Source organism: Rhinatrema bivittatum, chromosome 11 (genome assembly GCF_901001135.1).
Source record: "Rhinatrema bivittatum chromosome 11, aRhiBiv1.1, whole genome shotgun sequence".
Taxonomy (NCBI): Eukaryota; Metazoa; Chordata; class Amphibia; order Gymnophiona; family Rhinatrematidae; genus Rhinatrema; species Rhinatrema bivittatum.
In genome coordinates, this window is record NC_042625.1 from 49373971 (window position 1) to 49386863 (window position 12893).

At 45.2% G+C, this 12893-nt stretch overlaps 1 protein-coding gene across 2 annotated transcripts; it reads right to left on the reverse strand.

Annotated features, from left to right (window-relative positions):
- Window positions 1–936: 936 nt before the first annotated feature.
- SDF2L1 (stromal cell derived factor 2 like 1) lies at window positions 937–7787 on the reverse strand. 2 transcript variants are annotated; one of them, XM_029571529.1, is made up of 3 exons: window positions 7495–7787; window positions 6712–6908; window positions 937–2523 (listed from the first exon to the last, which is right to left on the reverse strand). In XM_029571529.1, exons 1-3 carry the CDS (start codon window positions 7667–7669, stop codon window positions 2239–2241), a joined length of 657 nt encoding a protein of 218 aa, XP_029427389.1. In that variant the 5' UTR covers window positions 7670–7787; the 3' UTR covers window positions 937–2238. The 2 variants fall into 2 exon arrangements, with proteins under 2 accessions (XP_029427389.1, XP_029427390.1); XM_029571530.1 differs by having other exon boundaries at window positions 7506–7643.
- Window positions 7788–12893: the final 5106 nt, after the last annotated feature.

The window sequence follows — 12893 nt, forward strand, 5'->3', positions numbered from 1 at the left end:
ACCCCAACTTTTCATAGCTAGAATTTAACTTTATAATCTTTCACTGTTGAGTGCAGTTATGGATTTCACAGTTATATGATGGAGCAATGAGGAAAACATCACCAGAGTGGGGTGGCTCCATAGAGAAGGCGGCTGTGAAGCAGAAACCCTGAATTTATATTTTGCTTTGGCCATGGCACACTTTCACAGCGGGAATCAACTCAGACTATGTAACAATGCTGAATTTTCCTGCCAAAGAATCATTCTTTTAATGCTTTTATACTAAAGACCTAATTTTTTTTTTGGTTTACTAAAGTAATGCTTTCCTCTGTAGAAACAAACTAAGCAGACAAAGAACTTACTTCACAATAGCACAGCCACTCTGAACAGGTATACCTGCCATGATCACCTTAAGGAAGGTACTTAAAATAGTTTGGTGACCTAGGAAGGTCCTAATGGCCTAAAATTTTCAAACTTAACCTTCCAGAAGGGACATAAGAAAATGCCATGCTGGGTCAGACCAAGGGTCCATCAAGCCCAGCATCCTGTTTCCAACAGTGGCCAATCCAGGTCATAAGAACCTGGCAAGTACCCAAAAACTAAGTCTATTCCATGTTACCATTGCTAATGGCAGTGGCTATTCTCTAAGTGAACTTAATAGCAGGTAATTGACTTCTCTTCCAAGAACTTATCCAATCCTTTTTTAAACACAGCTATACTAACTGCACTAACCACATCCTCTGGCAACAAATTCCAGAGTTTAATTGTGAGTTGAGTAAAAAAGAACTTTCTCCGATTAGTTTTAAATGTGCCCCATGCTAACTTCATGGAGTGCCCCCTAGTCTTTCTACTATCCGAAAGAGTAAATAACCGATTCACATCTACCCGTTCTAGACCTCTCATAATTTTTAAACATCTCTATCATATCCCCCCCACTAGATGAGGTGAGAAAAAGACTTAAAATTAAACACACTTTATTCTGCTTGCAGAACAATAAACTTTAACAGTGAGTAAGCACATCCACAGAGGGGATCTGAAAGCAAACATCCTGAAGAGATATGCTAACCTCATTTCCACTTTGTTATCCATTTAAACAGTATATTAAAGAAAAAAAAGGAACAGTATAAGGAGGACAATATTTAAAAAGGTGCTCCAACAACATCTGATTTATTCATTTGTATGCAGTTCATTAGGTGCATTGGCATTGTTTTTAATATCTCATCAGCAGAAGTAGTATTTCCCTCTACAATTGATTTTGGTTTGTGGATAAAAACACAGAAGTAACAGAAAATCTATTCTCAGGCTGCTGTGGAAAACTAGGGCCTAGTCTCAGACTGAAAACCCAGCCAATACAAAGTTAGTTTAGAAGAAACATTTTGCTCAATTACAAGCAGAAATCAGAAATAAATGGCAGAAGTACAACAAAAAGGGGAATAGTCAGTAGGATCTGAAGCAGAATGGTCATGTCTTAATGCATATGCTCTCAAACCACAATCCAATAAATAAGAATTTTTAAAAAATGTTCCTATTACATACTAAATAACTGAAACAAAGTCATAACAATGAACAGAGGACATGCCAAGAGTAACATGAAATGGGGGAAAAATGCTGGCTGCCAGGTATGTGCCTCCACCGTGCGAGAGGCAGCAGAATAGAAAAGGTCAAGGCGCATCCACCTCGTGAAACTTTACCAAAATTCATAGCCACCCCTAGAAACAAAACTTGACCTCACACTTGCACACAAAATGCAAGTCTTGGACCGGATTGTCGACTGCCCCAAAGTTAAGAGAGGACAGCTAAGGATCCTCTGTACAAAGCCCCAGCCACCAAAAGTTTGGCACAAAGGTACCAAGCGGGAAAGATCAATTCCACGTGTTTTATTGCATCCAACTCGAGAAAAAATAAAGAACAGAAGAGCGGAAGCGGGCCTGGACAGCAAGGCTTTGCCTTCACGCTGCATACGGAGAATATTCTAAACCCGATCAGGCAATAAACAGTGGTCTGTGCAGAACAGCTTCACATATGCCCCTGGTCACTGCTCAGTCCAGTATGTATTGTCTAAACAGGCCCTTAGCGATTAAAAAGAGGAAGTTCACACCAGATCTTTACAAAACAAGATTTTCACAGAAGTGTGCTGCTCACTGTCCCACAGCTCACTACAAATATACACCGTTAACATGAAAAGGGGCTGAACTCCTGCAATACAGTGCATGTTCATTAGCATTCGCAAGGACCCCTCTTCTGGAGGCAGCCTCAGGCTCACAGCTCATCATGCTTGCCAGCCCCTGGTTCTGTGCTTGGCTTGATGAACACACCCTCCATCACCTTCCAGTAGTTGTGATGGTTAGGGGCGGACATTCCATGGACCTCACGCTGGCCTCTGATGGGATGACTGTACTGTTCTCCTGTTATGGTCAAGAATACATCCGTTCCTACGTGCTTGAAACGTACTGCATCCTCCCGCTCCCAGTGTGTATCACTGCACTGCACAGTCCACACATCCAGGTCATCTCCTTCTCCATCATCGCCAAAGGCACTGACTTCCTGCCAAGGCACAACAACATACTTGCATGTTAGCCATTGCTCAGTACTACAGGGAATACCCTGTGCATCAAATCCTACAGTCAGCAGGAGTTTGTCTCATGGATTCTCTTATCATGGCATTTAAGTAAAAATAAACAAAATCAGCCACATGAATCTGTCAAAGGAAAAATCTCCTCCAGTATCCTGTGTTTGCAGGAGTACACATGGTAGTGGAGTAGATGCCATGACATTTAAGGAACAGTTTGTGAGGAACTAGAAAAGCTGAAAAGTGGACAAAGCCATGGGGCTGGAAGGGATACATCTATCTTTCTTAGGATACTAAAGGGAACATAAGACATTCTGGAGTACTGTGTTCAGTACTGGAGCCTGTATTTGAAAGAGGACAGACAGGACAGAGGCGGTCCAGAGAAGGGCAACCAAAATGGTGTGGGGTCTGAACAGGAAGACTTACGAGGAGAGACTGAAGGATTTGAATATGTACACCCTGGAAGCGAGGAGGTGCAGGGGAGATACAATACAGACCTTCATATACCTGAATAGTTTTAATGATGCACAAACTTCAAGCCTTTTCCAGAGGAAAGCAAACAGTAGAACTAGTGATCATGATATGAAACTTCAGGGGGGACGACTTAGAACCAATATCAGGAGAGGGTGGTGGATGCCTGAAATGCCCTCACGGAAGAGGTGGTGGAGATAAAAGCAGTAAATGCATTCTAAAAGGCATGGGATAAACACTGTGGATCCCTAAAGGCTAGAGTTGGAAATTAAGAAAAGGGTGCATGGAGTGGCAGCTGCTGCCCCTAACAGAAGGCATGGGGATTACTACCATTAACCAATTAGCTTACATGATTTTGACGCAACTGCAGCATCGCTCTGCTTCAACAGGTTGGGAGGAGTAGAAAAAAGGGGAATTGGATTCAGATGACAACCAATCCTGGGCCCTGACTTTTACAGTCTAGGGTACTGATATGCAGACAAGGAAAAAGCACAGGACTGCCTCTATGGCCAAGTCTAAAAGCAAAGCATGTTCATACAGCAGCAGTGGATGAATTATCAGGAAGGCTGCTCACTCTGTAAAAATGCTGCCAACAGTAATTTTGTTATGGGTTTGACAGTTGCTTGGTTTTGATGTTTTAATATTACTACCCTTAATATAAGGCTTGGAGGTAACCTATATGAAGTAGTCACTACTCTTAACAGAAACATGGGGGTAAGCAGCATAGAGCAGCAGTTACTACCCTTAATGGAAACTTGGGGTTAACCTGCATGGAGTGGTAGTTACTACCCTTAAACAATAACATGGGGGTAATCTGCACAGACCGGCAGTTAGTACAAGAAGCTTGCTGGGCAGTCTGGATGGACCATTTGGTCTTTTTCTGCCATTACTAAGTTACCATCTGCTGATCTGTTGAATAGATATTTGGAGATGGGAGTGGTTCTGTAGTACTGGAGAGAATATGTTGTCCCTCTTCAAAAAAAGTGGTAAATTGCATATGACACAGCGACTTAAAAGGCATGCCATAGAATTACTGCAGCCAGGAAACTGATCCCAGTGTCACACTTCTACTAAACTTCTGAAAGAGTTAGTAAGGGTGCAATGCTAATGAATTCAAGGTGGAACTATTGGAATTAAACAAACTTCTATTGAATTCATAGGGTTAAATGAAGAGAAATAGTTTGATTAGTAACCGGACTGATTACAGTGTATCCAATTTTGCAGGTCATATCTCCAGAAGGATACAGAGTGGAGGCAGCACACACAAGGGTTACCAAATGGGCACAAGGTCTGCAGTGGAAATTGAGAATTTTCTTTTGGGCCAAAACTTTAGGCCCCTTGATCTTAGTTCTTGGTGGTTTTAGGGGGTTTTATTTTATGCTGTGGGGAAGAGTTGGATTGGGAATGGGGGAGGGTTAAGGGCGAGTGTGGGGCTTTATCATTTGATTAAGTGGTGTCTAATTATAGCCGTATGTTATATTTATATTGTAGGATTGTTTGTATTGTGACTTACATGTACTTTGCATTTTTGCTATGTTATTATTTGTGACTCATGAGTGCCATACTAGGTCAGACCAAGGTCCATCAAGCCCAGCATCCTGTCTCTGACAGTGGCCAGTCCAGATTGTAAGTCCCCAATAGTAGTTAAATTACAAAGGGATTGTGAGAAATTGCAAGACGACACTGCAAAACTGGGAGACTGGGCATGCAAATTGCAAATGAAGTTTAATGTGGAAAAGTGCAAAGTGATGTACTTAGGAAGAATAACCCAAATTATAGCTCACAATGCAAGGTTCCACATTAGGAGTCACCACTCAGGAAAAGGATCTAGGCATCATCATTGAAAATAAGTTGAAATGTTCTGCAGCAGCAGCCAATAAAGCAAATAGATTGCTATGGATTATTAGGCAAGGAATGAGAATAAAAATATCATAATGGCTCTGATTTGCTCCATGGTATGACCTCATTGAGTATTGTGCACATTTCTGGTACCATATCTCAGGAAAGATATAGCAAAATTAGAAAAGGTTCAGATAAGGACAACCGAAATGATAAAAGGGATGGACCAGTTCCCCTATGAAGAAAGGCTAAAGAGGTTAGGAGAAGAGAAGATGCAGCTGGGGGAGATGTGATAGAAGTCTATAAAATGAGTGGAATGGAACAAGTAAACAAGCAGTTGTTTATTCTTTCAAAGAGTACAAAGACCAGAGGACACAAAATGAAGTTACTAGGTAATAGATTTAAAACTAATAAGAGGAATTTTTTTTTTACTCAATGCATAATTAAGCTCTGGAATTTGTTGCCAGAAGATGAAGTGAAAGCTATTAGTGTAGCTGCATTTAAAAAAGGAGGTTTGGATAAGTTCCTGGTGTTAAAAACCATTAATCATTATTAAGGAACTTGCAGAAATCTACTGCTTATTCTTGGAATCTATCTACCCCTTGAGATCCTACCAGATACTTGTGACTTGGCTACAGATGGAAACAGGATACTGGGCTTGAGGGACCTTTGGTCTGACCCAGTATGGCAACTTATGTTCTTATTATCTATTTCTTAGATTTCAGTCCCAGGAATACAGCCCTGAAGAATTGGGGATCTAAATCTCTACACCCTAGGAAGAAAAAGAGATAGGAGATATGAGACATTTAAATGCCTGAAATATCAATGCGTAAGAAAATTCAGTGGAAAGAACATGTCACAGAATGAAACTCCAGGGGGATAGATTAAGGAGCAATATCAGAAATTTTTTCTTCATGGCAAGGTGGCAGATGCATGAAATGTCCTCCTGGAGAAGGTGGTAAAACCTAAAACAAATTTTAAGGCAGCATGGGATCAGCACAGAGGATCATTAGTTGGGGAAAAAAAGGAAAAAAAGTTAGACAGCCAATGTTTAAGGAACTCTACTCAAACAATTCAGCAAGTACTGGAGCTGCCAGCATGAGCTGTAAAGAAGGTAACAGAAGCCTTTGTGAAAATGTAGACATCATACAGCAGGGTCTGTGACAGACTGCACTATTAGAACTAACTAGCAGCTGAGTCTGTCTGGCAGGATGAAAATCCAGTAAAATAACTAGAAATCATAGTGGAAATACAAGTGCTCACATTGCATGATCTTTCTGGCAAATAATGCAAGCCTTGTATTAACCAGGTCAGTACAGCATGCTGGTGATGGAAGGCTACTATGCTGAAAGGTCATGGGAATCTAGAAGGCAACAACTATGTTTGTATTAATAGCTATTCGAGTTCATACAAATCTTTGTGGTTAGACATAGGAGGTGAGGGGTGCTTGGTGTAAATGAAATTGTACTCTACCCTCTTGTGAGATTAACTAAGAAGGAAGATGGAATAAATAGACAAGGAAAGAAATCATACAATCAGTCATGCTTTATGGTTGGCAGATGGAATAAGTCCTTGGCAGTCTGTCTGAATAGGGATAACTGGACAAAATGGATAGCTCAATTGGTCTTTTTTATATCATCAGTTCCTGTTACAGAAGTGAGGTATTTTACAAATGTTGGGGCCTATTTATCAAAACACTTGTGCTAATATACATTAGACAGGCCTCATGAACATTAATCTATTAACCATGCACATTAGCACAATTTGTTAAGTAGGCCCTTTTGTTTCTTATAAAATCAATTTAGTATAATTGACACAAACCATGTAAGAATGGCAGGGAAGGCTGGGGGTACCTGGTTGTTAGAGAGAGGAGATGAGAAGTGGTGGGTGTGCAAGTTCTTGCCGGTATTAACATGGGTGAGTCGCACAGCCTGCCCACACTGGATGGGTGTTCCTCTCATGCAAATGCCATCTGTTTTTCCACGAATCCTCCAGTAGCTGTTGGCATCATCTGAGGCTTCAATGCCAGTCACAGACTGCTGCCCACTCCCTTTTATAAATTAAAAGCAGGAAAATGTTGTGAGACCACACACATTTCTTTTCTACTTCCAACTGCCCAAAACGCAAAGGCCATCATATACACATTATAAAACTTACTTTATCATACAAATCCCAAGGACTGCAGATCCCCTTTCTTCTATGGGCCCCTGTCCCACAAGTTTCCTAGAGACTTCTTCTGCCCTCCCTTCCTTCCCAGTATCTGAAGCATCTCAAGTCGTGGACTGCCTGTGCTGGTAGCGTGAGACGTGCAAGCTGTACCCAGGGAGAGAACCGAAGACAGGGGGTATCATGACATTATAAGATGTGCTCCAGAGCTGACTGCCACCTACAAGAGTCTCTCTCCCCCCCAATTGCCTCTATCTTTGTAGCTAAGAAGCCGTTAGCTTTTGGGCTCGCTGTCCGGCAAATAAAAATCAAAGTCACCCAGCGCAAGGCAACTCAGAGAGGTCCTTCACCCCTAAACCCCTACCAATAAGCCCCAACTCTACCTTCCCTGCCAGCTGCGCGCAGGAAAAGGAAGAGCGCGCGCAGGGCCCAGCGTTCGTCCTCCGACACTATGCCCCCCCCTCGCTCACCGGATCCGTACTTGACGTCGTGCGAGTGGAGCCGGACATTGTGGCGCGTGTTCAGCAGTTTCACCACGGAGCCGCAGGTGACGTATTCCAAGTCGGAGCCGTCAGCAGGCCGCCACCAGCAGCACAGCAAGCCGAGGAGCGGCACCAACGGCCGGAGCCTACCCCGCAGCCGCATTGCTTCCCCGGCTTCTGCCCGCAGCACGCACCGAGCACTTCCGGCCAATCACTAGCCGACAGCGAGACCTCCGCCCCCCTCCAATCGCCATAAGCAGCGCCACACACTGCGCCCCGCCATTGGTCACCCACCGGGGAGGCCACACCCATAGCTCTATTAACCCAATCGACCGCCGTGTGCGGGCCTCGGTCTGAACTGTCGAACGCGCCACGAGGAGCGATCCTATTGGACCACGGTGGTGCTTTTTGAGTTCTGACCAGCCAATAAGAATCTGTCTCATCGGGTTTTGCTACCTAAAGGTGTGTACCGGAAGCAGAAGTGAGAGGGTTTAGAAGAGGAGAAAGCAATGCTGCCTGGGCTATTTCTGCTTTATAAATAACAATTAGTGCTAGAGACACGGACAGTGATCACTGCAAGCAACAATGCTACAGTCATAGCTACAGTGAGCAATGTCTCATATCAAACTGCACCAACCACTGCCACAATTTCTGCTACAGTGACTGCCACATCACCACTGCTATAGTCACTGCCATATTAACTAGACACCATATCTGCTACAGACTTGAACAGTGTCTCACATCACTGCTGCAACAACCACTGCCACCATCTCTGCTACAGTAACCAGTGCCATAGCACCACTGCCATCTCTGCTACACTAATCAATGCCACAGTCGCTGCTACAATTAGTGTCACAGTAACCAATGCCACCATCAGAGGTACAATGCAAAAAGCCAACAGTAAGCCAACGCACATTGTTTGGAGTAGGGTGTCTTCAAAGGATACTATTTTAAAAAAGGGAACTTAGAGTATCATGATGATAGTGAGGATGTGAAAAAACAAGTATCTCAGGTGGATTTAAATAAAAAACAAAAAACCAGAAATGATTCCAAATTACCTCAATCAATTGCTAATAAACAGGTTGTGAAAAGCAATAAAGAGAATACATTTAGGTACCGGTATGCAAATACCAGAAACTTAAAAAAATATGGAAGGGGCCCTATGGGTCCCTTCACTAGGACTATGCTCTCCCAGTATACAGAAGACATACAGAGATTAGTATAGTGAGTGGACTAACCATTTGCTATTTTCCCTCTAGGGGACGGATGCAATAATTTTTTGCAGAAAACGGGTGCTGACTTTTCAGCGCCCGTTTTCTTAACACATGCATGATGCCATGCAATAGGCAAATTAGGGGGTCGCACTAGCAAGGAGGTGCTAGGGTCGCTTGCATGACCCTAGCACCTCCTTGCTAATGTGACCCCGCGGCGGCTGCCGGTTATGAAGACTGACGCCGGTAAACTCGGCATCGGTTTTCATAACCGGCCATCTGCCAGTAATAAAAATGGACGCTGAGTTTATCGCTTCAGCTTCAGCCTTGCCTCCGTCTTAGCCCTTGGACTCTGTCATAACCTGGCCCATGCCAAGATGCGCTCACCTGCTGTCGGAGCAAACTCTAGGGCCCACCCATGAGGTTATGCCAATTCCACCACAGCAAGAAGGTCTCACATTCAAGTTGTTCACAATAGAGTTTTCCTTGCAGGTTAGGTCCAAGATGGAAGAGCAGGAGAAGAAACTTCATGGTGTACAAACCTCGATTTCTGGGATGAACTCTTAAATGATTTCTTTCCAAGAACATTGTTCTTCATTTATTAAGGACAATTTAATGGTTTATAATATATGGAAATGATTGAAAATAACTTGAGGGGAAATATGGAAAAGAGGATTTGCATTCAGACAACAACCAACAAGGACTGAACTACACAGTCTGGGTAAACAAATAAGCGTGGGGGTAGCTTGCTTATTGCGGCAGTTCCTACCCTAAACCAATTAAGCCTGATACTTTACTTTGAATGCATATACAGCGTTGTTCTCTGCTTCAATGGCAGGGAGAAATGTGGAAAAGAGGATTTACATTCAGACAACATCCAACAAGGCATTGATCTGTGGATTAGGGGTAAACAAGCATCGGGGTAACTTGCTTGATGCGGCGGTTACTATCCTTAACAATTAAGCCTTACGATTCACCTTTATGCAACTCCAACATTACTCTCTGCATCAATGGCAGTGGGTGGCAGGAAATTTGAATCAAACAGTTACCAACAAGGGCCCTGAACTTGGTGGTTGGTGAAACAGATAAGTATGGGAAAATAATGAAACAGATAAGAATGGGAAAACAAGTGTGGGAGCTTGCTGGGCAGACTGGATAGGCCGATTGGTCTTTTTCTGCCGTCATTTCTATGTTTCTATGCTTATTAATTTTCCTGTTACCAGATTGCTATGACCTATGGAATTATTTAAAAAGTATTTTCATGAGGTATTATCATTTGATGAAAATAAGATCCCTGGTTTGTTCAAGATATATTATTTACCAAGGAGGAAAGTTTAGACTGCTAGGGAAGGGGATATGGATCTATTAGTTAGTATTTTTGATACTTAGCTAAAAGTAACTGTTCCGGTTAGTTCCATCTTTGGGGTGCCTTGAGTGAGTAATCCTCACCCTGAATTTATTTTTCTATGTGGGAAAGAGGAAACTGATCTGTTTTTGAACAAGAATCTACACAGGATCAGAGAGAAGTGAACGTCAGAGGTAACCAGCAGTCTGGAAAGAAGAACTACCCATCCAGTACTTTTTATCCAGGAGTCCAGAGGAGAGAAGGAGAAAGATTCAAGCACTGGAGAATCATATACAAGAAGGGTCCAAAGGAGCCTTAAACTCCAAGAACAGGCATGAGTGTTGGTGAAGTGGATCCTTAGGCTGAGGGGGAGTTGACCCTACCTGCGAGGAGGAGCCCCACAGGTTCCCCAACATTGGCAGGCATTGCTGGAGGAAGCAGAGGCCCAGCTGGAGCTTCGCCAGTTCCAGCCCATGTTCCTCTGAGGTTGAGACCTCAGGTGCCGGAGCCGGCTGGTCTTAGGTGGGGGCTTCTGCACTGCTGGGGAATCCCCACAGGTAGCGCCAGCTCCCCCTCAGTCCAAGAGTCCACCACCATCATTACCCAGGAAGAGATTATCTTCATTTAATTACTGAAGTCTGACTTTAGGAAAAAGCCAAAATTTGTCCAGTTTTGTTGAAGGGAAAAAACCGGGAGATTAAGCTTAGCTGTGCAACAGTGAGAAGCTTATGAATGTAGGAGTTGTGGGTTCCTTTAGTAACAAGTTGTACTGTGACTCTGTAATAATCTAAAACTCTCAGGGGCGGATTTTAAAAGGTGCGCGAATAGCCTACTTTTGTTTGCGCTCCAGGCGCAAACAAAAGTACGCTGGATTTTAGTAGATACGCGCGGTCTGCTAAAAACCTGGATCGGCGCGCGCAAGGCTATCGATTTTGTATAGCCGGCGCGCGCCGAGCCGCGCAGCCTACCCCCGTTCCCTCCAAGGCCGCTCCAAAATCGGAGCGGCCTCGGAGGGAACTTTCCTTTGCCCTCCCCTCACCTTCCCCTCCCTTCCCCTTCCCCTCACCTTCCCCTTCCCCTCCCTTCCCCTTCCCCTCACCTTCCCCTCCCTTCCCTTCCCCTTACCTTTGTCGGGGGATTTACGCCTCCCTCTGGGAGGCGTAAATCCCCGCGCGCGAGCGGGCCTCCTGCGCGCCGGGCCGCGACCTGGGGGCGGGTACGGAGGGCGCGGCCACGCCCCCGGACCGCCCGCCCCCGACACGCCCCCCTCGGAGAACCCCGGGACTTACGCGAGTCCCGGGGCTCTGCGCGCGCCGGGAGGCCTATGTAAAATAGGCTTCCTGGCGCGCAGGGCCCTGCTCGCGTAAATCCGCCCGGTTTTGGGCGGATTTACGCGAGCAGGGCTCTGAAAATCCGCCCCTCAGTGAACAGAGTGGGGTAGATTTTAAAAGAAGCGCGATCAGCCTACTTTTGCTTGCGCATCAGACTCAAGCAAAAGTACGCTGGATTTTAGTAGATACGCGCGGAGCCGCGCGTATCCACTAAAATCCTGGATCGGCGCGCGCAAGGCTATCGATTTTGTATAGCCTGCGCGCGCCGAGCCGCGCTGCCTCCCCCCGTTCCCTCCAAGGCCGCTCCGAAATCGGAGCGGCCTCGGAGGGAACTTTCCTTTGCCCTCCCCTCACCTTACCCTCCCTTCCCCTACCTAACCCACCCACCCAGCCCTGTCTACACCCCCCCTTACCTTTGTCGGGGGATTTACGCCTCCCGGAGGGAGACGTAAATCCCCGCGCGCCAGCGGGCCTGCTGCGCGCCGGGCCGCGACCTGGGGGCGGGTACGGAGGGCGCGGCCACGCCCCCTGACCGCCCCGGGCCGTAGCCACGCCCCCGTACCCGCCCCCAAAACGCTGCCGACACGCCCCCAAAACGCCGCGACGACCGGGCCCGCCCCCCGACACGCCCCCGACACGCCCCCCTCCGAAAACCCCGGGACGTACGCGAGTCCCGGGGTCTGCGCGCGCCGGTAGGCCTATGTAAAATAGGCTTACCGGCGCGCAGGGCCCTGCTCGCGTAAATCCGCCCGGTTTTGGGCGGATTTACGCGAGCAGGGCTCTGAAAATCCGCCCCAGTGATGATAAGGAGGCTGGATTGTGAAACGTTTTGGCTGTAAAAATCTCTCCTTGAAACAGAAAGAAAGTGTAACAGCAGGGTTTTCAAAAGTAGAACTAATTTCCCTAAAATAATAATAATATGTGGTGGGAACAAGCACTCATGTTGCTCTTGTGTTTTTTCTTTCTTTCTTTCTTTTTTTTTAAGTAACTATCTGTAAAAGAAGCTTGGGTTGGTTCACAAGCACAGCTACAGACTGGTTGCAGCTAATCAGGAAATTGTCAATATATTTCCTGCTAGAAAAACTGGTTTTATTCCCAGAGTACTGCTCTAGAGTGTTTGAAACTAACAGGGACTTGTTGATGGGTGGTTTACTAAAAGAAATTGTATGCTTAGTTCCAGAGTACTGCTCTAGAGTGTTTGGAGTTTGAGTGTACTAATTAGAGTGCCTGCAGCTAATGGAGCTTTCTTAATTGTCTGCTAGAAGCAACTATGTAATGCGTTAAAAGTACTGTTGAAGAGGAATTCCAACTAACATTCGGGGGATCTATATGTTGGGTTCAAGAGACCCGTGCTAGAGAGTTTACACTTTACACAGAATTATTAAGTAAATGGCCATTAGAAGAAACTGCAGGTTTGGTTAAAGAAGTTCTTGGGAATAAGCTCATAGGAGGTATCTTTGTGAAACCTCCAGGTTAGCAGTCTCTGAAATGCTTCCTGTT

Coding starts and splice junctions, on each gene's coding strand:
- SDF2L1 (XM_029571529.1), bottom strand. CDS start 7,669: ATGCGGCTGCGGGGTAGGCTCCGGCCGTTGGTGCCGCTCCTCGGCTTG. Junction 6,909..7,494: donor CGACGTCAAGTACGGATCCG/GTGAGCGAGGGG, acceptor AATTTATAAAAG/GGAGTGGGCAGCAGTCTGTG. Junction 2,524..6,711: donor CTCCTCTCTCTAACAACCAG/GTACCCCCAGCC, acceptor GTGCCTTGGCAG/GAAGTCAGTGCCTTTGGCGA.